The sequence below is a fragment of the Aricia agestis genome, chromosome 7 (assembly GCF_905147365.1).
Source record: "Aricia agestis chromosome 7, ilAriAges1.1, whole genome shotgun sequence".
In the NCBI taxonomy this organism is placed as follows: domain Eukaryota; kingdom Metazoa; phylum Arthropoda; class Insecta; order Lepidoptera; family Lycaenidae; genus Aricia; species Aricia agestis.
The window spans coordinates 10,748,635-10,769,942 of NC_056412.1; the positions used below are offsets into that span (position 1 = coordinate 10,748,635).

General features: G+C 33.9%; 4 protein-coding genes across 5 annotated transcripts; 1 reads left to right on the forward strand and 3 right to left on the reverse strand.

Annotated features, from left to right (window-relative positions):
* Positions 1-36: 36 nt before the first annotated feature.
* LOC121729183 lies at positions 37-1,271 on the reverse strand. The gene is made up of 3 exons (XM_042117618.1): positions 1,054-1,271; positions 579-813; positions 37-366 (listed from the first exon to the last, which is right to left on the reverse strand). Exons 1-3 carry the CDS (start codon positions 1,267-1,269, stop codon positions 167-169), a joined length of 651 nt encoding a protein of 216 aa, XP_041973552.1. The 5' UTR covers positions 1,270-1,271; the 3' UTR covers positions 37-166.
* LOC121729180 (uroporphyrinogen decarboxylase) lies at positions 566-20,809 on the reverse strand. 2 transcript variants are annotated; one of them, XM_042117616.1, is made up of 8 exons: positions 20,634-20,809; positions 20,275-20,562; positions 20,030-20,188; positions 19,755-19,898; positions 19,112-19,267; positions 18,270-18,437; positions 17,960-18,102; positions 566-578 (listed from the first exon to the last, which is right to left on the reverse strand). In XM_042117616.1, coding segments are annotated over exons 1-8 (1,077 nt in total). In that variant the 5' UTR covers positions 20,652-20,809; the 3' UTR covers positions 566-577. The 2 variants fall into 2 exon arrangements, with proteins under 2 accessions (XP_041973550.1, XP_041973549.1); XM_042117615.1 differs by lacking the exon at positions 566-578 and having other exon boundaries at positions 17,338-18,102.
* On the reverse strand, positions 1,431-1,863 carry LOC121729184 (transmembrane protein 60). The gene has a single exon (XM_042117619.1). The coding sequence runs from the start codon at positions 1,836-1,838 to the stop codon at positions 1,431-1,433; it is 408 nt and encodes a 135-aa protein (XP_041973553.1). The 5' UTR covers positions 1,839-1,863.
* LOC121729179 (COP9 signalosome complex subunit 3) lies at positions 12,041-17,387 on the forward strand. The gene is made up of 9 exons (XM_042117614.1): positions 12,041-12,199; positions 12,303-12,457; positions 12,700-12,790; positions 12,948-13,165; positions 13,625-13,822; positions 13,956-14,108; positions 14,563-14,694; positions 14,921-15,103; positions 17,267-17,387. Exons 1-9 carry the CDS (start codon positions 12,145-12,147, stop codon positions 17,345-17,347), a joined length of 1,266 nt encoding a protein of 421 aa, XP_041973548.1. The 5' UTR covers positions 12,041-12,144; the 3' UTR covers positions 17,348-17,387.
* Positions 20,810-21,308: the final 499 nt, after the last annotated feature.

Here is a 21,308-nt window from a genome sequence, read left to right on the forward strand (position 1 = left end):
AATTCTTGGAAATGCTATTGTATTCTATTGTTGTTGCGGTCACCGGTGTCCTTATGGGGCTTGAAGGAATATTGATAATTTCTCATAGTAACAAAACATATAATAATAAATTTAAACTTGCTTTCATGGAAACGAAATTAGATAAGGCTAACTTGTGGTGTCTTGATTAGATTAGGCTAGCTTGTGGTGTCTTGATTTGTATATTTTCAAAGACTGAGTTGAAATCAGTATCTAGACCTTGGTTGTCTATGCCGTACATGAGATGTTCAGAGGAAGGATTCCTGCTCGGGCCAGGTACTGGATGGTTTATAGAGGTTGTGGTCTTGTTGTATACTTCCTCACCATCATCTTCATCTACTTCATCAACTGTAAATAAAGTATATTGTCATATATTTTTGCCATTTTTCTTTTAATTTGGATGTGGCCCTCAACTCCATTGCTCTAAGTATTATTAATTATGCAAAAATAAAACAATAATAGTTTTAACACATTTTATCTCCATACTACATTTCATCAAAATTGCACAAGCACGAAGAGATAAGGGACTATATAACGAGATAAGAAAATAATTTTCATACCTGGTACGACAGTGTGTCCATCATATTTGTTCCACTCTTTCCTCAATCTCATGTAAATGACAACACATGCAATTATCACAAGTATAGATATGATAATGGCCGCTAACTTTATACCATCAATTGCAGTGAAAGTAGATCCCTTGACAATCATTTCCACTTCCCCTACTGTTATACCATGACCATCCAAGTTTTTGGAGAAACATTTGTAATAGCCTGACTCTGATGGACTCACTCTCTGAAATAAGTTTAAGTTTAAACCATACTCTTATTTTAAGCACTAAATTTCTTGTCTAAGGGCGTTTGTGCACTACACGGAATTTTACCGTCCGGCGTTCATAACTTTCACGTTTGCCATATAAATAAGGTAGGAAATCGAGATGCCGCGCCGCGCCGGACGGTAAAATTCCGTGTAGTGCACAAACGCCCTTATTCAGATAATTTGATATTGCATAATAAAACTTGTGTAGCTACTTACATCAATATGCAATTTTCCAGACAAAACTTCATATTTATATTTTCTTGCATCATACTCATTTCCAGGTCCTATGACTTTATTATTGTCAAAAAGCCAAAACATAAAATTATGGTGATAGTCATTGCTATCACATTCCAGTACAACCTTTGATCCAGCTGGTACCTCTGTTACAATAGAACTTTTTATATCCGCTATAGAATTTTCAATTGTAGCCATTGTATTTTTTTTAACTTGTGCCTGTTATTACGTTATGCACTACACTTTGTCATTGAATAACAAATAGTTCGTTCACGTAAATGGATAAGTGCCAATTCTAAAATTATCTCAGTCACATTATTTCACCTTAATCTTATATAGTGTGAATTTCACATCATGTTTTAGTATCTACTACTTCGACTTGAGTTTTTAATTAAATGCATAAAAACCTCCACGCACAGAACAGGCAGCAGCATCCATATAGGAGTCATCACAAGAGAAATTGGGAGATACAGTTTTGTGTATTCCAACTTGACACATATAATTATTTGTGCTGCCATTTTCAGTCCAATAGCGGCAATATACCACACATTTTTGTTTATCGTAGCTCTGATCCATTCGATACCATTTCGGCAGTGAGATACCATGTGAAAGAGTACGTAAATTAATAAAATGCCATCGTAAACCCACATTGGAATAAAAACTATGAACCAGTTCCAATGCGTTCTTGATTCTAGTCGCAAACAGAGAAGAATAAGAAATACTAAGAAGATGAACCATGTAAATAGTGCTCTATGTAAAATAGCCATTATATTCTAGTATTTTTGGGTATAAAAACTGTAAATCTATTTAATTTAAACTAATTTTTTTTTCTATTTTCTCTTAATTCGCGTAATGTCATTTTTTCTTCTTCTTCTTCTTATTTAATAAGAAGAAGAAAAAATGACATGTTTGTCTAATGTCAATCATTAATCAATGTCATTTGTCAACCTTTTTTTTTATTTAGACATCGCAGTACAAGAAACTTAAGGTGGCCATACACGGGACAATTATCGTAACGATTTATCTCCTCGATGTTAAGGATGTATATAACATTTATAAATTCAAAGATTCTGACGGTCTGACCTCAATTCGAAATATATAGTAGAATATAACATCCTATATCGATTGATACCAAAAAATCAATACCTTACCGATAAGTTACGTGAAATAATTCATTTTAAAATTTTCATTTATTATACGTAAGGTTTGCCGGAAGTGTTACAATTTTTGAGAATTCGTCAGAATTGGTAACTTTGTATCAAAGATAAACATCTAAAAAAACTGCTTATCAATTTCTTTGGGTTCACCGGTAATTCTGGGGAAATATTTCAAATTAAAAATTTATGAAAATTATACTTCGAAGGGTGCGACAAGACTTTATATGAACTTGGGCGGGGGCGTTGCTGGTAAAGAAGAACTGTCAAATATGTCGTTTTTGTATGTGGCAGCGTTAGTTCCTTTTTTCGCCACCTTCATTTATAACTTTGCCGAGCTTTCTTGGCCGCCATTTGCGGTAGTCAATTTACAACAATTTTTTTTCAATATTAATTAAATATCGAATAGTTCATTAAAAAACTATTATAAAAAATTATTATAATGAATAATAAGTGTCTGGGTGTCCAATTTTTTACATATTTAGTACTTTCATAATTTAATTGGACGTAGTACGCAATTTGACCTTATATACATCCTTAAAATCGAACGACAAATTGTACACGTGTGTACTGTGTAGCAATATCGCAAACGATTTTACGTTCAAAAGATCGATTGGACGATTTTCTTGACGATCGATCGAGACGACAAATTGTCCCGTGTCTGGGCACCTTTAATAAGAGTCACTCTTGCTCACAGGCTACGGCCTACGGCGTTTTCAAATATCGACTGCCTCTGCCTCTCTGGCCTTTGGGCTCCGACCAAAAATGTAGAAATAGGGAAGTTAGAAAATGCAACAAAATAATTTTAGTTGTTTTTCTATTTTGGAGGCTTTTGGATTTGGGATTTGGAGGCCGAAAGAGTGCTGTTGTGTTTTTGTATTATTTTCCTAAAATTGTGTAAACTGTGTCTTAACCATTAGATATTCGTTATCGTTCACAAGTGTATAGTCTGTCAAGAAAGTGAAGAAATTAAAAAGTAGCAACATCGTAGTTTCATTATTTTTTCTTTAGATTGATTAGAAAGGGATGACACTACGATGTTGCCACTATTTAATTTCTTCACTTTCGTAGAACATATACTAACGTATAGTCTGTCAAAAAAGTGAAGGAATTAAAAAGTGGCAACATCGTAGTGTCATCCCTTTTTAGGGTTCCGTAGCCAAATGGCAAAAAACGGAACCCTTATAGATTCGTCATGTCTGTCTGTCTGTCTGTCTAGCCGTGTTCGTTTCATTTTTTCGCAGCTGACTGTCAACTTCATAATTAAGTATCATGTTCAATAAAATCCATAAAGTTAATATACCTTTAACATACTACATATTGCACCAGAATAATTTATCCCAGAGTCAACTAACCCGGGCTTATGTCATGTTCATTCATTCTTTTTACATCCAGCCAAATATGATAGAGCGAATGCTGAATAATTCAATTGTACTGCTCTCTCTCGCTCCACAGTACTTTAAATAAGGCTATCTCCTTATGTCAGATTTGAAATGACACGTGGTTCTATGTCGCATTGTGCGTGCGTTTTGTGATTATTTGTGCAAATAAATTAAGCGGAAAATGATAAAAATTGGGAAGAAACACTTGTGTCCAATGTTTATCTCGTCTAACCTATTTATAAAGGAGTTCACTAAAGACGCACTAATCCAATGGTATTATTATTAAACTTTGGTAGGGACTTACTTTTTATGCTCATTTGTATATTGCAATTATTTTCAATTTTATTTAATAAAAAGAGAACAGTTTCTTTTTCTAGGCGAAATATTCGATGGGAATCTTTGTCTCTTTGTGAGTAAATACGGGACCCTAAACAGGTCGGCCCGTTTTACAATCCTTCTGTAATACGAGTCCGAACTAATGTATTCGATAATTTCTTCATCATCATCAGATAACAACCACTGATCATTTATCATGGTTAAACACAAAATAAAACTGGTACCTATTACTGAACACAACAAACTACATAAGTCATAACCGAAAAATCTCAGTTTTGATATTACTAACCCAGAGTTAGTTGATTTAAGCCTCCGACATCGGTGGGTTAAAAATTTAAAAAAATAACTTGAGGTTAACTCCTAACTCTTGGTGGTGCAAGACATGTTGTGAATTTAAATTCGAAGTATAATTTAACTCAGAGTTAAGCGTGTTAACCCAGTCTGGCGCAAGTGGGCCTAAGCGGAATAGAGCAACAATCTCGGCTGTCAAACGTAACCAAAATTGGTTTCATCTGTGTGAAAAATATGTGTACGTTACACTTACACAAGCATGATTGAACATGAATTCTATGAGATTAAATTGTCAACGTGCGGCACGTGCCGACTGGACGTCAACAAAAGAGTGCAGCTGTCATGTATCACACGTCTCTTTTTACCACGCAGTGTTACTGATAGTGACATCTCTCCTGCTCAGGCCTTTGTTTCTCTATTCCGCTAGGTATATTAACTTTATGATAAAATCCTAACAATTTCTGTCAGAACTGTTAGGATGTTATTCAACATGACACTCAATTATGAAGTTGACTGTCAGCTGCTAAACTGCGAAAAAATGAAACGAACACGGCTAACGTCTGTCCGTCCGTATGTCACAGCCATTTTTCTCCGGACGAAGGTTCTCCTGAACATATTTTCTTGAGCTGTCCAAATCGTCTGTCTTCGTTGTACGTATCTCTACCCCCTAATATCCCTCGTCATTAAATTGTAGAATGAGGGATTTTCATTTTTATTTTTTAATTTTATTTTTAACAATCTTAACTAGATGGCGTAAGGATAAACCATAGACATAATATAATGCTAAAGACCAACAAAGAGTGCGAGAGAGAAGAAAATCCTTTATGGAATTATAACAAGATGAAAAGAGAGAGGCAGTCTAATGAAAATTGTAACAACTTTTATTTGACAGGTCGTCAAAAGTCGTCAATCGTTTTTATGCCCTTTCGGTATTTGCAATTTATTATTTAGATCGTATGTTATTTTCAACAAATACTCTAATATATATCAATAATAAGTTGTGCTGTGAGTGATTGCAGTGTAAATCATAGAAATAATCCTGAAAAATATACATTTCACCCGTAATTAATCTTCATGTCCTAATTGCTACGATGTGTTTATTTTTGCTATATTCTGGTCTTTAGTTCTCTATTTCAAATAAAATATTGTGAATCCTCCCTTTTGCTTTCATATTTTGCGTAACTAAAGGTACTATTGTTCCTATATTACACAAATTTTGAAGAAAAATTTTTCATCAAAATTTCTTACATATACGCTAGTGCTTGAATCAAATTTATCGATATGCTTATCGATATTTTACAATAACATAAATCTAAAATAAAAATCATTTACCTTTATATATTTTATCACCTTAAGCCCGGCCGCACATTATCCGAAATTTCTGATCAGAAAAATTCGGACGCCCGGCGGAACGCACTCTGTTCATACATTTTGTTGTAGACCCATCATACTAAAAGAATTTCTGACGTGTCAAAATGTATGAGCGGGGCGGGGCGTCCGAATTTTTGTGATCAGAAATTCGGAAAATGTGCGGCCGGACTAAAAAGGACATATTATCTTATTTTAACTAATATAACTAATACCACCGACCTCAGTTTCCTAACAGATTTTTCACAATTTATAACCTCTAAAATACTCACTCAAATCCTACTTATTTCACTTCAAAATGGAAAGTCTGCAAAAGACCATAGATGATCTGGCCAAAGTCTTCAAATCTAGTATGGAGGGTTTCCAACAAGAACTTGCCCGGGCTACCACTTCAACAACTGATACAATCTCCACTCCGCGCATAGCCTCAGAATTTGAGTGCTTTAGGACTTTTATTCTGTCCGCTCTGCAGAATCTTCAGTCCCAGGTGGCATTGCTAAATAGATTTCATGACCAGGAGCAAATGCGTAGCAGAAGAAAGATGCTCCTTTTTCATGGAATCCCAGAGGACAGCAGAGAGGACACTTCAGCAGTTGTTATGGCAACTATCTCTATGAAATTAAACTTAAAGTCTCTTGACTCCTCTTGTATCAAACGAAGCCAACGGATTGGAAGGGCCAAGGAAGGTGTGCCCAGACCTATTCTGGTTAAGCTCCAAGAAATCCAAGTTAGAGACTCCATCTGGTTCGCTAAAACAAACTTAAAGGGCTCAGGCACAACAATGTCAGAATTCCTCAACAAAAGCAGACACGAAACTTTTATTGCTGCAAGAGAAATTTTTGGAATTTCAAACTGTTGGACTAGAAACGGTATTATTATAATATCAACTCCGGATGGCTCACGTCACAAAATAACATCTCTCCAAGAACTACAAGCAATTCCTCATGCCAATTCGGAAAAAACAAGTGTCCAGCAACAATCTAATGTTAGCATGTCCAATAACACTCCCCCAGCTGTAGCCGATGTCAGCAAAAGACCCAAAAGAATCCTAAAAACTAAGCAGCTTGGTTAGTAGTTCATTATATTTATATTCTATAGCCTTTAATTTACAGCAAATACTGTTATTCTCTTGTTTAATTATATTATATTTTCACTGTGTTGCCTAGTCTACATTTCTATTAATTATTCACATATTTATGTCTAAAGTCTAAAGTGATTTATAGTATAATATGGATTAAAAGGAACAAAAACATTCTAATACTGTATTGTGAGTTAATAGCTAGTATGTACTTTACTTAGTGTTTTATATTATGTAAATTTTAACCCACAAAATATATTACTGTGGTTTGTGATGTCACAGGTCACAATAATAATGTATATTTTTGTTTTAGTCTAATTTAGGTCATAAGTTTTTAATGTGCTAACTTTAATATGTTATAAACATAAACATGCTGTAAAATAATTGTTATTCACAAGGTTAAAATTGTAATGCATAATATTTAGATCATAATTTTTAATGTGCTAGCTTTGTTGTGTACTTAGACAAGCTGCAAAATAATTGCTACTCACAAGTCTAAAACATTGTTATTGTTATTTATTTTGTTACATTGATTGTTAATTTGTAACAAACTTTATTATTATTTAAGAATTACAGTGAAGTGTGAACTGTGAACATGTATCCTGTCAAATGTCAGCTGTCAATACCAATAGTTTGTGGCTGTCAAATTTGCTTATTTCTGTGGTTCTTCCTCTTCTTTGTTTCTTGTTCTTTTTTTTATGTTAAAAGAAAAAGTGATAAAGCCTTGTTTTCTTATAACGAATAATAGCAGGCAGCAGCAGCTACTATATTGAATTATATACAGATTTATTGTTAATTTTGAAAATATTCTTTAAATTTATAAAATTGTGAAGTCGGTTGGTGTGTTACAAGTAATTATATAAGAAGAAATACATATACATATTTATATTTTATTATTATATAGATAACGTTATTGTATATATTATATTTATATATAATATTATATTGTTTTTTTTTTTTTTTTTTTTTTTTTATCAATGTTTGAATCTCTAGATGATAGTTTTATATCTATTTCGGGCTCCTCGAGTTGCAGTGACGATAGCTTTCACAGTACTTGTTCTGATCATTTACTTTCTACACTTAGTTCTCACTTCTCTAACAACTTAAAGAATTTTAATATTATACACTTGAACGCTCAAAGTATTCCGGCGCACTTTTCTGAACTTCTTAACTCATTTGACTCTCAATCATTCATTGACGCTATCCTTATTTCCGAATCTTGGTTCAAACCCTGTCTACCTTCCACTTCTTACTCTTTACCCGGTTACCATCTCATTAGAAATGACCGTATAGGTAGACCAGGTGGTGGGGTTGCAATCTACCTTAAATCTAATATTAAATATAAAATTTTGAGATCATCAGCACAACCTCCTTCAGCCGATGATACTGAACACCTTATTTTAGAAATAGCAAATGGCGTGTCTAAAATATTGCTTGGGGTATTCTACAGTCCTAATCTCTCCGTCAATTATTTTACTGCCTTCGAAAAATTGCTCGATGAATTTATTCCTTCTTATGAGCACATTATTTTGATGGGAGATTTTAACACTTGTCTCCTAAAAGACGATTATCGTTCTAAAAAACTTATCTCTATCATTAACTCATTTAATCTAAATACTCTTCCTCTGCAAGCCACGCATCACTATCCTCATTCCACACCATCACTTCTTGATCTTATGTTTGTTTCCTCACTTCACCTTGTAGACTCTTACGGCCAATGTCCAGCGCAAGGATTTTCTTACCATGACTGCATATTCCTCTCATACAAATTTCGTCTAGCTAAAACCAAGCCCAAAGTTGTCTTGCATCGGTCCTTTAAAAATATCGACATAGACAGTCTCCGCGAGGATGCTGAAAATGTGGACTGGGAAGAGATAACCAATGCTGATTCGATTGACGAAAAAACTTTTATATTTGAGAGTAGAATCATCGAACTCTTTGATAAACATGCACCGTTACGCCCTGTTAAAATAAAGCACCTTCCAGCGCCATGGCTAACAGACGATATTAAATCCTTAATAAATAAAAAAAATCGTGCAAAAGCTAAATTACGCCAAACACATTCTGATGTCGACAAATTAGCCTATAATAAACTCCGCAATCGCTGCAACACAATGTGCAGAGATGCGCAAAAACGTCACATTCAATCGTGTGTCGAAAATGGTGACCAAGCTAAAGTATGGAGGTTTTTAAAGTCACTTGGAGTTGGCAAAGATCCTAAAACCTCAATTTCGTCCAGCATTGATTTAGATCTCTTAAATAGTCATTTTGCTAACCCCGCACATGTCTACGATACTCACAAAAAAGCTCACACAAGTCATACTATATCTAACTTACCTATACCAGATTACCCCCCATTTTCATTTAAGGATTTATCTATCAGTGATGTTAAAAAGGCTGTTCTGTCAATTTCATCTAAGGCTGTGGGTAGTGACAACATTGGGCGTAACATGATAGTTCCATTGCTTGACACATTATCACCAGTCCTCGTCCATATCCTTAATTTTTCCCTCAAAACCTCTGCTTTTCCTAGCTCTTGGAAAGATTCTTATATAATTCCTCTGCCCAAGAAATCTAGTCCCCTATCTTTCTCTGATTACCGCCCAATTTCAATACTTCCTTTCCTCTCGAAAATCCTTGAACGTTTAGTACAGCAACAACTATGCTCTTTCCTTAATTTAAATAATATATTAAATCCTCTGCAATCAGGTTTTCGCCCCGGCCATAGTACTTCTACAGCCTTAGTTAAAATTACTGATGACATTCGTCATGGCATGGATAACCAAAATCTAACTATTCTCATCCTTTTGGACTTTAGCAATGCTTTCAATACAGTAGACCATGACATTTTATTACTCCTTCTTAGATCGCTCAATCTATCTCCTGAGGCCGTCAACTGGTTCCGCAGCTTCCTACAAGGACGCCGGCAGCGTGTTAAAATTGACAATAAAATTTCCTCATGGTGTGATGTATTTGCAGGCGTGCCCCAAGGTAGCGTGTTATCTCCTCTTCTATTTTCCATTTTCATAAACTCTGTTTCACAAATAATTTCTTCTTTCTACCATATGTATGCAGACGACTTACAAATCTATAGACAGGCCTTACTTTCCTCACTTTCTAACGTGATTGCTCAACTTAATACTGACTTGTCAGAAATACTAAAGTGGAGCAATTATTACGGTCTTAATCTCAACCCGAAAAAAACCCAGTGCATCATCATTGGTAGCAGGCAGCTGATTGCTAAAGTCGACTGGGCTAACTTACCAGAAATAATTCTTGACGGGGCTCTCATCCCCTATAGCTCCTCCGTTCGCAACCTCGGTATATACTTTGACCGCAGTCTTTCATGGAACACACAAACTCAAGAACTCCGCAAGAAGCTCCTCGCTGCCACTGCTTCTCTCAGACGCCTCAGTTACTTCCTTCCTGTATCAACCAAAATCTCATTAGTTCACGCTCTACTCTTTCCCATCCTAGATTACGCAGATGTCTGCTACAGTGATCTAAATGATCAACTTCTTTCTTCCCTTGAACGCCTGCAAAATCTTTGCATCCGATTCATCTTTGGTCTGAGAAAATACGATCACATATCTAACTACCGGACAGAGCTAAAGTGGCTACCTGTTAAGTTGCGTCGGAATACACATATTCTTCATCTTCTTTTTAATATTCTATTTAATCCCAAAACTCCTGCTTACCTCAAACAAAACTTTACCTTTCTTGGACACAAGCATCCTACACTTCGCTCAGCCAATAAATTAACTCTTGCCTTCCCTTCCCACAACACTAACTTCTATGACTCTTCCTTCACCGTCTCTGCTATTCGTCTGTGGAATTCTTTACCCGAAAGCATACATAAGTCCAAATCTATTGATAATTTTAAAAAAAGACTCAAACAATATTACTTAGATTTAGCTGCAAACTCTTAAACCCTTACGATTTATCCTCTTCTTCGATTCATATTATTATATTACTTATATGTATTTATTTTATTCGGTATAAAGTATCTATTATATTTATTTGTGTATTATATTTATTTATTTATATACTAATAGTATCTTATCTTATTTTTATTTTAAATATTTTTAGTTATATTTTATGGTTGCCTGGTAGAGACTGCTTCCAGCAGTAAGGCCGCCAATTCAAACTATTTCTGTTTTTGTAACGTGTGTAAATTGATCTGTTTTGTTTGTTTGAATAAAGAGTTTTTTATTTTATTTATTTATTTATAATATAGTATAGTATAATATAGCTAATATAATATAACTACTATAATATAGAGTGACTCTAAAACTAGAGAAAGGTTTATATTTATATATCATAATCATTTGTTTTACAGATTCCCTCAAGATCCTCTAATAAGAGGAAAATGGCTGAAATTAATTGGGCGTGTTGGTTGGAATCCCAAGAAAAATTCAACAATATGTAGCAAACATTTCATTGAAAATTTTTAAAGAAAAATTAGAATAAATACTATTTTGGTTAAAGGAGCTATTCCAACTTTGTTTTGAAATAATTTGAAAATCGGTTCATAAACGGCGGAGTAATCGTTGAACATACATAAAAATATATCCACAGGCGAACGTCTAGACTCCTCCTGTTTGGAAGTCGGTTCAAAATAATTGTAATAAAATATTATGATATTTTATAATATGTATTTAATTTAAGAATAAAATATAATATACTATGTGTGTTGTTTACTTTCAACGTTTACTTTCAATTTAAGGACTGATTTACCAGATAGATTTTACCTGAGTAATAAATAAGTAACTTTATAATGTGTTAAGTGTATATTATTTACCCCTATAAGAACCTCATGTCATAACATATCCGACGATTGAAAAATCATTCCAAAAGAAAATGTGTATCTAATTTTCAATCGTCACCTTTTTTTGCCAATTAAAATTTATGATACCTAATTTGAAATACAAATCTATCAAAGTTGCATATTATTTATTTCTTATAGAAACTCAGGTAAAATAACTCGAACGGACTGAACTATCGATAGCAAAATACTATACTATCGATAGTAAAATATACATCACTAGCACACGCGCACATTGACAGATCAAAAATGGTCACGCATTTTCGAGTTGTCAGGTGGTCTTTACGACAGTATATATTATGTCTATGGGATAAACCATAGACATAATATAATTATATTATGTCTATGGGATAAACACTTCTAGATTTTCTATTGGTTCCTCACCGATCTGAAATTATCTGCAGGTTGCATTGACTTTTATTCATTGGTGTCAGTGCCAAAAGCAAAAAAAAAACTGTCAATGTCTGCTGTCATTTGACACATGACACTTGACAGGTGCTTGACAGCGAAAAATTCAAAACCTTGCAAGTTGTAATTTTTTCTCAAAAAAATAAAAATACGCTGAATTTTGCCAAATAATAACAAATTAAAGTTGTTTCCGCAGCGGATTATTAATTAAAATAAACTTATATACATAAAATGGCATCGCCTTTAGAACAATTTGTTAACAATGTACGAACGTCTTCTGCTGCAGGTACCTAAATATTTTTTTATCAATGCCGCTATTTGTATGTCTGGTCGTTTACAAAACTAACTTCATAATATTATGTTGTATTATTTCTTTTATTAATTTTCAGGAAACTTTAGAGAATTATGTGATGTTATAGGAAAATCAGATGAAATATTGCAACGCAATAGTGCACATCTAAATACAGTCCTAGAGACCCTGGATATCCAACAACATTCTCTGGGTGTTTTAGCAGTTCTCGTCGCTAAGTATTCAGTTACACAGGTAAGTTTACCTATTTGACTGCAATTCATTCGATTTTATTATGCTCTATTATAATATTTGCCTTGTATAGTGCCTAACTGCACTTAAAAAATATTTCATAAAAGTTTTAAGTCAGTCAAATTATAGAATTTTATTAACTTAATTCATCAAGCCCATACGCTCACCGGTGAATGAGATACAGTAGATTATCTATTGTGTCTCATTTTCCCACGATCGATGGGTTAATGTTAATTCTACTACAGACTGACGTCGATAAGTCATCTATGGTGCAGCAAATTCAAGAGTTTATTAGTAACTGCAATGGAGAGCAAGTACGCTTTGCGCCAGATTTGTGTGAGTAAACTGTTATAAAATTTGTTACAGTTATCTAAATATTTTCTTAACCTACGATTACAAGCTTGAGTCCTTTTCATTTTAAATGTTTGTATTGAGATTGAATATTATATTATCTTCTCTGTTTACTTATACTTACATATCAAATTTTTCACAGATGCTGAGCTATGTCACCGCCTTACAGAATATCTTGTTGAAGTTAAACAACCGATTAGGGGTATAGAAATATTGAAGAGAGCCATCAGAAAAATTCAGCTATTTGATTCCCAACTTACGTCTATACATGCAGATTTGTGCCAATTGTGTTTATTAGCCAAGTGTATTAAACCGGCTATGGAGTTTCTAGATACTGATGTTACTGGAATAAGTTCAGAGGTAAACAATTTCATGTATCTTGATTTAAATTTTGATCGGGTCACCAAAGTATTATGTAGCAACTGGTTTATGGGATTTAAAATTTGATTTAATAATTTATAGAAATATTATTTTAAAGTTAAAACTTGAAAATAATTAAATTTATGATAAATTATTCCAAGACTGCATCAAAATCTAAAAAAACTAAGATTATAATTTTTTTTTGTTATTAATTACTATGATTATTTTTCCTACTATTAAAACTAATTTTAGTTCATGGCTAAGATAGAAAAGTGTAAAAACTATGAAAGTTCATGAAAATGTTTTTGTCTTAACCAATTATACTATTTAATAAAGAGGGTGTCAATAGCTTTCAAATAAAGGCGTGGATAGTTGAGTGGGCCAAATAATAATTTGTGTATTGAAGTTATATTAAAATTTTTCTTGTTGTTATTAAAGATTTCATCATATAATTTTCAGCTTGGCGGGAACAATGACTCAAAACATTTTCTTCTGTATTATTACTATGGTGGCATGATTTACACGGCCATGAAAAATTATGACCGAGCTCTCTATTTCTTTGAAGTGGCAGTTACAGTGCCAGCCATGGTTGTTTCACATATAATGCTCGAAGCCTACAAGAAATATATTTTAATTTCACTAATTCTACATGGAAAGGTTAGTAAGTTCATTTAAGTATTTATTATATATTATATTACTAAGTATTATTTTAGTAAAAAATGAAACAAAGATGAGAGATTATAATAAAACTTTAAATTGAATAAAGATAACAAGCTTAATGTATTTTTAGATCCATCCGATGCCGAAATATACATCACAAGTTGTATGCCGCTTTTTGAAACCATTATCTTTTGCATACCATGAACTGGCTACATCACAACATGCAGCAATCAAACATAGAGAAACATTTGTTAGAGACAAAAATATGGGCCTTGTTAACCAGGTATGTTGTAAATTGATTCGCCACAATAAAATCACCTGCGGGTCTAAAATGGTCGCTTTGAAGAATCATGATATGAATCATAATATGATTCATTTTTCTAAAATCGCAAAATGCAACTGTGCTTCTAATTCATTTCTGATTTGACATTTGTCAGTTTAGACAATTCATTTGCTGAATTGATTGAGAGGAATTGCTAAATGTGTTATGTGACCATTTTAGCCCCGCTGGTGAGTTGGTGACGCTAGTTTTGACAAATTACCTCTAGGATCTATAAAGCAATTTCATTAACTTCTTTGGTTGATCTGTGTATATTTCTAGTAATTATTATAAAAATTAAGAGTAAAGTAAATAAATGTTTAATTATTATGGCCCTGTGCGAGTTTCTTACGCTCGCGTCAGTTCTTCTCGGCGGGGTAGGCCTGAAATGTTATTGTTTATTTTTTTCATTTTTAAGGTTTTAAGTTCCATGTACAAAAAAAACATTCAAAGACTGACAAAAACATTCTTGACTCTTTCCCTGAGTGACGTCGCTTCTCGCGTGCAGCTGTCTGGTCCTGCGCAAGCTGAATCGTACATACTTAATATGGTAAGATATCATAAACTATTTATCCTGGCGCTTTTATGATAACAAGAATTATTATACAATAGTATGGAAAAGCTCTTTCCAAGCCCATCTTTTGTAATTTCTCTCATTGAGTCCGTCCACATAAAAAGCAAGCATTGCTTTTTTTAGTAATAAAGTTTTTATTTTAAAATTATTCATCAAAAATGTTAATCTTAAATATGACCAATTATTTTTAAAAACTTTGCAGATTGAAGAAGGCGAAATATATGCCCTGATAAATCAGAAAGATGGCATGGTTGTTTTCCTCGATAACCCCGAGAAGTATTCATCACCGGAAACTCTCAGTGTTCTTGAGCAGCAAATGACGAGCTGCATCAAACTACACCAATACATCCAGGAGATGGATGAACAAATACAAGTCAACCCCCAAGTAAGTACTCATTTTAAACTGAGTCCATTTAAGCTGCATGTCCACTGGATTGGAATAGAAGCGTACCTACGGAGCGGACAGAGCATCATGGTTAACTAAATGTCCACTGCATTCGGATTCAGCATCGGCAATTTAGGTTTTTGTAAAGCGCCGCCTGTAACACATCGCAAACACGTCAGAACTTGAAAAGTTCAGAATTCGAATGAAGCATTCACTGCAGATTACGTCATCAGCACAAATACCAGTATCAGGCGCAGAAATGCTGATCCAGTGCACGCAGTACCATAGAAATCAATACAAAGCAACAAACCGCTCTTACGCTCCAATTCAGGGCTTGTACCACGAAACCGTTTTGAGACTCAAACAATCGAACGAGAATGCCGCATCCTACTCTAACGTGAAATGACGTTGTTAGAGCAGGACGCGGTATTCTCGTCCGATTGTTTGAGTCTCAAAACGGTTTCGTAGTAGCCCTACTGATCCGGTGGAAGCGCACCTTTAAACCACTCTACATAAGATAGAGCTCATTCATATTCTTAGGATAATGTTTTAAATAGTAAAATGTATTCAAGTAATTTCTTTTTTTATATGACATATCAACTGATTGCAGTAATATCGGCAATCAACTTTGCTGCTAAATATAATAATATCTAATAATAATAGGAATAATTATATTAATACGTGAGAGAAAAACTTTGTAAGTGAATTGTAACCCTTTTTACGAAAAATGGCGAAACGTAGGTGCATGAAATTTCGCACAGTTATAGTTTATATTGTGAAGGAGTGCATCGAGCTATTATTATTTATAATTATGCTTTTATCATAAATATTTTTAACAAATAAAACGTTACACACACTACGACACTACTACTAGGAAAAATGACAGATTTTTGAGTGACAAGCCTTAGATACATACGAATTATACTCTTATATTTATGGTTGAAGTCTGTTGACAACAAGTTGACAAATGAGGGATTTTCATTTATATTTTTTAATTTTAACAATCTTAACTAGATGGCGTAAGGATAGACACTTCTAGATTTTCTATTGGTTTCTCACCGATCTGAAATTATCTGCAGGTTGGCATCACTGACTACATATGGGTTGTGTTTCCAAAAAATATCAGTGTACTGTCAAGTGTGACATGAATCAAAATATCTTAAACCTAAGCGATTAGGCCAGTACACTGGTAATAGTTTAGAAACACGCTGACATAATAAAAACTTGTCAAACTGAAACTTGACAACTGAAAGAGTTTTGGCGGGCATGTCACTTTCAAACTTCTACTTTTTATTGTTGGTGTGGTTTTTATTATTTTTTCCCAAATTGTGGTTTTTCGGGTTTTTGATATTCATTATTGGTAAAATATTAGCCATTAAATATCCGTTATCTTGCACAAGTGCAGGTAAGATGTTGTCAAAACCAAAATGTATAATTCCTGTGACATTTGGTGTGAATATCGGTAAATAGGGCTATTTCTTCCGTGAATTTTAGCTAAAACATCGTTATAATAACTTTATTATCCTATTCATTGGAATATTATTGCGTCTTTTTCAAGTTGAAATGTATCAAGTTTTACATTATTTTGCCCAGTTTTGTAGCAATTATTGATGGTATTCCCTGGTATTACCGATAGTTGTCTACCCATACGCCATCTAGTTACTAAAATGGAAACTGTTTGACAATCAAATTAAAAATATAGGAAAATCCCTCATTGAAAATGGATTATTGTTTTTTTATTTAATTTTAGATACTATTAGACAATGCTTAAACTGCCAGTCTGAGATCAGCTGAGTCCCAGAGACAAAAATTGAAAAAAAAAAATTTGATGAAGTCAATATTTTTTACAAAATATAGGTAGTAGTCCTAATGTCGTTGCAAGTAAGGTCGAATTTCGACCATTGGGCGATCTCTAGTAATTATACAAATATGTGAATCAGGTCCGCTCCAGGTCATTGATATGTCAATCCAAACTAATATTATAAATGAGAAAGTGTGTCTGTCGCCCCTTCACGCCGAAACCGCTGAAAAAGCAAAAATGTACGGTTCCTACGCGATAAACGATTTTTTGCGCAACGGATTTGCGGGCGTCATCTGGTAATAAATAATAGGCAATATGTAAGCAGTGATCAACATTATGTAAAATGGTCTTTTCTTTTTCAGTATGTCAAAAAATCATGTGGAACTCATGACGAGGATATCGCAGCTGCAAGTCAAAATTCAAAAACAACATACACCATGTAAAAATTATATATTTTATATAAATAAATAATAAGAAACACAATTTTGTCTTTTTGTTGCACCTGTTTTCCTACGGCCTCATTAATAAATTTAGAACATGACAAGACCAAATAATCCAATTGGCTGTAATAGCAGAGGTAATAGGCTTGTGTTCTTTTATTTATAGGTAATTAAATGACCTCTCAAAAATAGAAACTCCAGTGAAAGATTGACTTTGGATTAAAAACTCTCCAAGATATCACAATTCAAAAATTATATAAGACTCAAAATGCGCAATACAAACTGCTACTGAGCTATGACGTCACGGCTCATTAGTTTGTATGCATTGTGGGAAAGTTGTAAACAATTTATAATTGCTTAAGTTATGAAGTCTAAATACCCCTATTTTCTATCCAACTCTTATCTAATAGGTTTTTTAATGTATAAGACAAAGACAGCAATCATGAATTAGATGTGTCATATGTCTTTATTAACAAGGCTGTCATTCTGTAGTAAAGCTTTGCTTATTTACCGTTAAATAAATGCCTTTAAATATTTGCCCATCACACAAACACATGCAAACACTCCATATTCAGTGTGTCTTCATTCTAAATTTTATATTTTCACCTTTTTCACTATAGTGCTTCATGTACGGCCTCAGTGAATGCAGTCATACTTTCTAATGGCGTTTGCGGCGTTATCCCATGCCCTAAGTTGGCGATATACCTGTGTTTGCCAAAATTTTGCACCATCTGTTTTGTCAATGTCCTTATTTCTTCCTGAAATAATATTATGTTATAATCACATTTTGTTAAAATTGATTCATTTTATATTACTTTGTATTTAAGACTTCCTTTTTGCACACATAGTTTATTTCAGTGTTTTTCAACTTTTTTATAATGCGACCCCCCAAGATTTATTTGATATGTGCATAGTTTTTACTTACTGGAGATTTGTACAAGTCCTGGGGATCCAGGTTGCCCTGTAATGTAATATTGGCACCAATGATTTTCCTTGCCTCAATAGGGTCGACTGTCCAATCCAAGCCAATAGTTTCATACCCTAATGTAGCTTGTATGTCCAGGGAGTGTCCCCCACCTTTAGCAAACACCGTCTGAAATTAATGTTATCTATAAATCTAATATGAAAAAAAAAAACAAAGCTACACAAAATAAAATTTTAGGAGCCAAAAACTTGAGATTTCCTCTTAGCTGCAGGGATCCTCTATAGGTTTCTTCCTTAAGCTAAAAATTGTTAGTGGATCCCTGCAGCTACTTAAGTACATTTTATTACATTACACAAGTTTCCAATTTAAGAATTCACATGTCCGAATCTAGTATCATAAATTTTTTTAAAACCATATTTTTAGAAATCCTATTTGAAAAGTGATGTTACTGTACTATACATGTATATAACAAAGATAATGCCGTCTGGAACTTTGACCTTTTGTAAAGTAGGTTGAAGATAGTTTTAAAGAAATAATTATATTACATATACATTGTCGGAATGTTAGATGAAGCAAGGTCACAAGGTCTTATTGAGATTTTATCTTGAATTTATTGAGAGTGTTAAGAGTTCAAATATTCTTATAAGTTAGCTTGAACAAATTAAAAATATTCCCCCTTTGTAGGGACAACATTTTATACCTAAGAGGTACCCACACCGTGTACACACACACAACTACACAGTAACTCTCTTAAGCTATTTTTCTTATGTATCAGACAAAATATTGTGTAACAATAATGTATATTTATAACATGGATCTTTTTATTAGTAAGGGGATATTACCATTGGCACTTGCTCTAACTTGTTGTTGTTTAATTTTTGAGTTACTCCACTTCTTATTTCTTTTAGATAGGGGGCAGAAAATTCCATGAACTGTTCTCTTGTTAAATGATCGGCACTGGATTCAAACACTTGCAACAGTTGGGCACCAGACTCAGCCTGAGGAAGTGAAATATGAGTAATAACTTATAAGTTATAACAAATAATAATAATTAGTAGTTAGCATAGCAGTTTCTTCTATGTTAATCCAATATTAACACAGCGTTGATATGATTTTGATTGCAGTCTTGGTATAGTGAAACTACAAAATATTACTAATTAATAAACAAACCAACATTAGCATATTCTGGGCCCGTACCATAATAGTACGAGAATGTTGCGTCCTACTCTAACAAATGTGAAATAATGTTGTAAGAGCAGGATGTGGCATTCTCGTCTGATTGTTTTAGTCTCAAAACGGTTTCGTAGTAGGCCTACTGATTAGTGAAAAGTTCTAAACTCCAAAAAATATTATGTCATTTGAGATCATAATATTTTGCACTTTGATGGAGTTGGAATTAATCAAAATTGTATTGTAATAAATTGGATAGAAACAACAATACTTAATAATACTTAATAGTCAAATTGTGACAAAATAAAACCTTACCTGCATAACTAAATAGTCAATGATAACTCTAGTTAAGAGGCTTAAAAGTTTATGTATGTCTTTTGGATATTTTTCCAACCATTCCTTTGTTTTGGACATGGTTTTACTTCCACCACCTTCAATCATATATCCCATGAGTGTAAACTGAAATCATAAAAAAAAATATGAGTGCCTACCTATCTAGGAAGAATGAGTGTTGGCAATAGAGAAAAAAAATCTTTTATGATTTTTTAAACTTGGTTTTAGATCTTGTAATTTTAGGGACAAATTATTACCGGAGCTCCAGTAAATCCAATGAGGGGCACTTTTCCTTCAATTTTATGTCTCGTCAATGTAATTGCATCCCCAACATAGGTAAGTCTGGAAACTGCTCCATCTTCTTGCAAGTTATTGATCTCTTTTGGATCTTTGAGTGGTTCCGGAAACACTGGACCCTGAAAGTGATTTAATTCACATTCTAAAGTTACTATTGACAGTCATTACTTAGTTATTTCTTGAAGAAGTTAAAGTGAACACTTACCAAACCAGGATGCATTTCAACTGTCATACCTAGTGCTTGTGGTATAACGAGAATATCACTGAATATTATTGAGGCATCCAAGTGCTCGTATCGCCTAAGCGGCTGCAACGTGACTTCGCATGCTAGCTCGGGGGTGCGGCACACAGTAAAGAAGTCATGTTTTGCTCTAACAGCCTGAAACTCCGGCAAGTACCTTCCCGCTTGCCTCATAACCCATACCGGCACTTTGTCTACTTCGTCACCGCGAGCTGCTCGCAATAATCTATCATTTTTCAAGGCGGGAAAATTCTGAAATAATAAAATTAGTCAGTAATGTAATATCATAAAAATATAATAAAATTGTAACGAAATCAACTAACCTTATTCGTGTACTGCATTTTGTAAATAACTTTCTGTTCTGATTGATGATAAGACTGATATTTATAGTTAACAGTTTCCTGTTTAATATAAATTGAATTCCGTGCAAAACCTACACTAATTTGCCTTTTTGCAAGTAATCGCTTTGGTAATGAAATCAGCTGTTGCGGGTTGCCTCCATATCAAAATATGTCATCTGTCATCTGTCATATGCCAGACGTCATCTTCTTCTTTTATTATGGTCATGTAGCAGCTATTTGCCAAAAAGCTATTTTTTAAATTTATGTGCCTAATCATTAGGTACATAAATTTTGCCATTATTGCCAAATTTGCCATTGACAGATCCTGGTAGACCTCATTAGGTCCTAATGAGGTCTACCAGGATCTATCAATGGCAAATTTGGATGGCAGATTTTCAAAAAATATCCTTGATCATTGGATCCTTGATATTGTCCGTGGGAGAGCCATGCTTCGGCATAAATGGGCCGGCTCGACCGGAGAAATACCACGGCCTCACAGAAAACCGGCGTGAAACAGCGCTTGCGTAAACTTGCGCTTGTAAACTCACTCACTCGGCGAAACACACGCCGAGTGAGTGAGTTTACCGGAGGCCCAATCCCCTACCCCCCTAGAAATGCCGCAGTTGAAAAATAATTTGTTACCCCAGGAGGGTACCA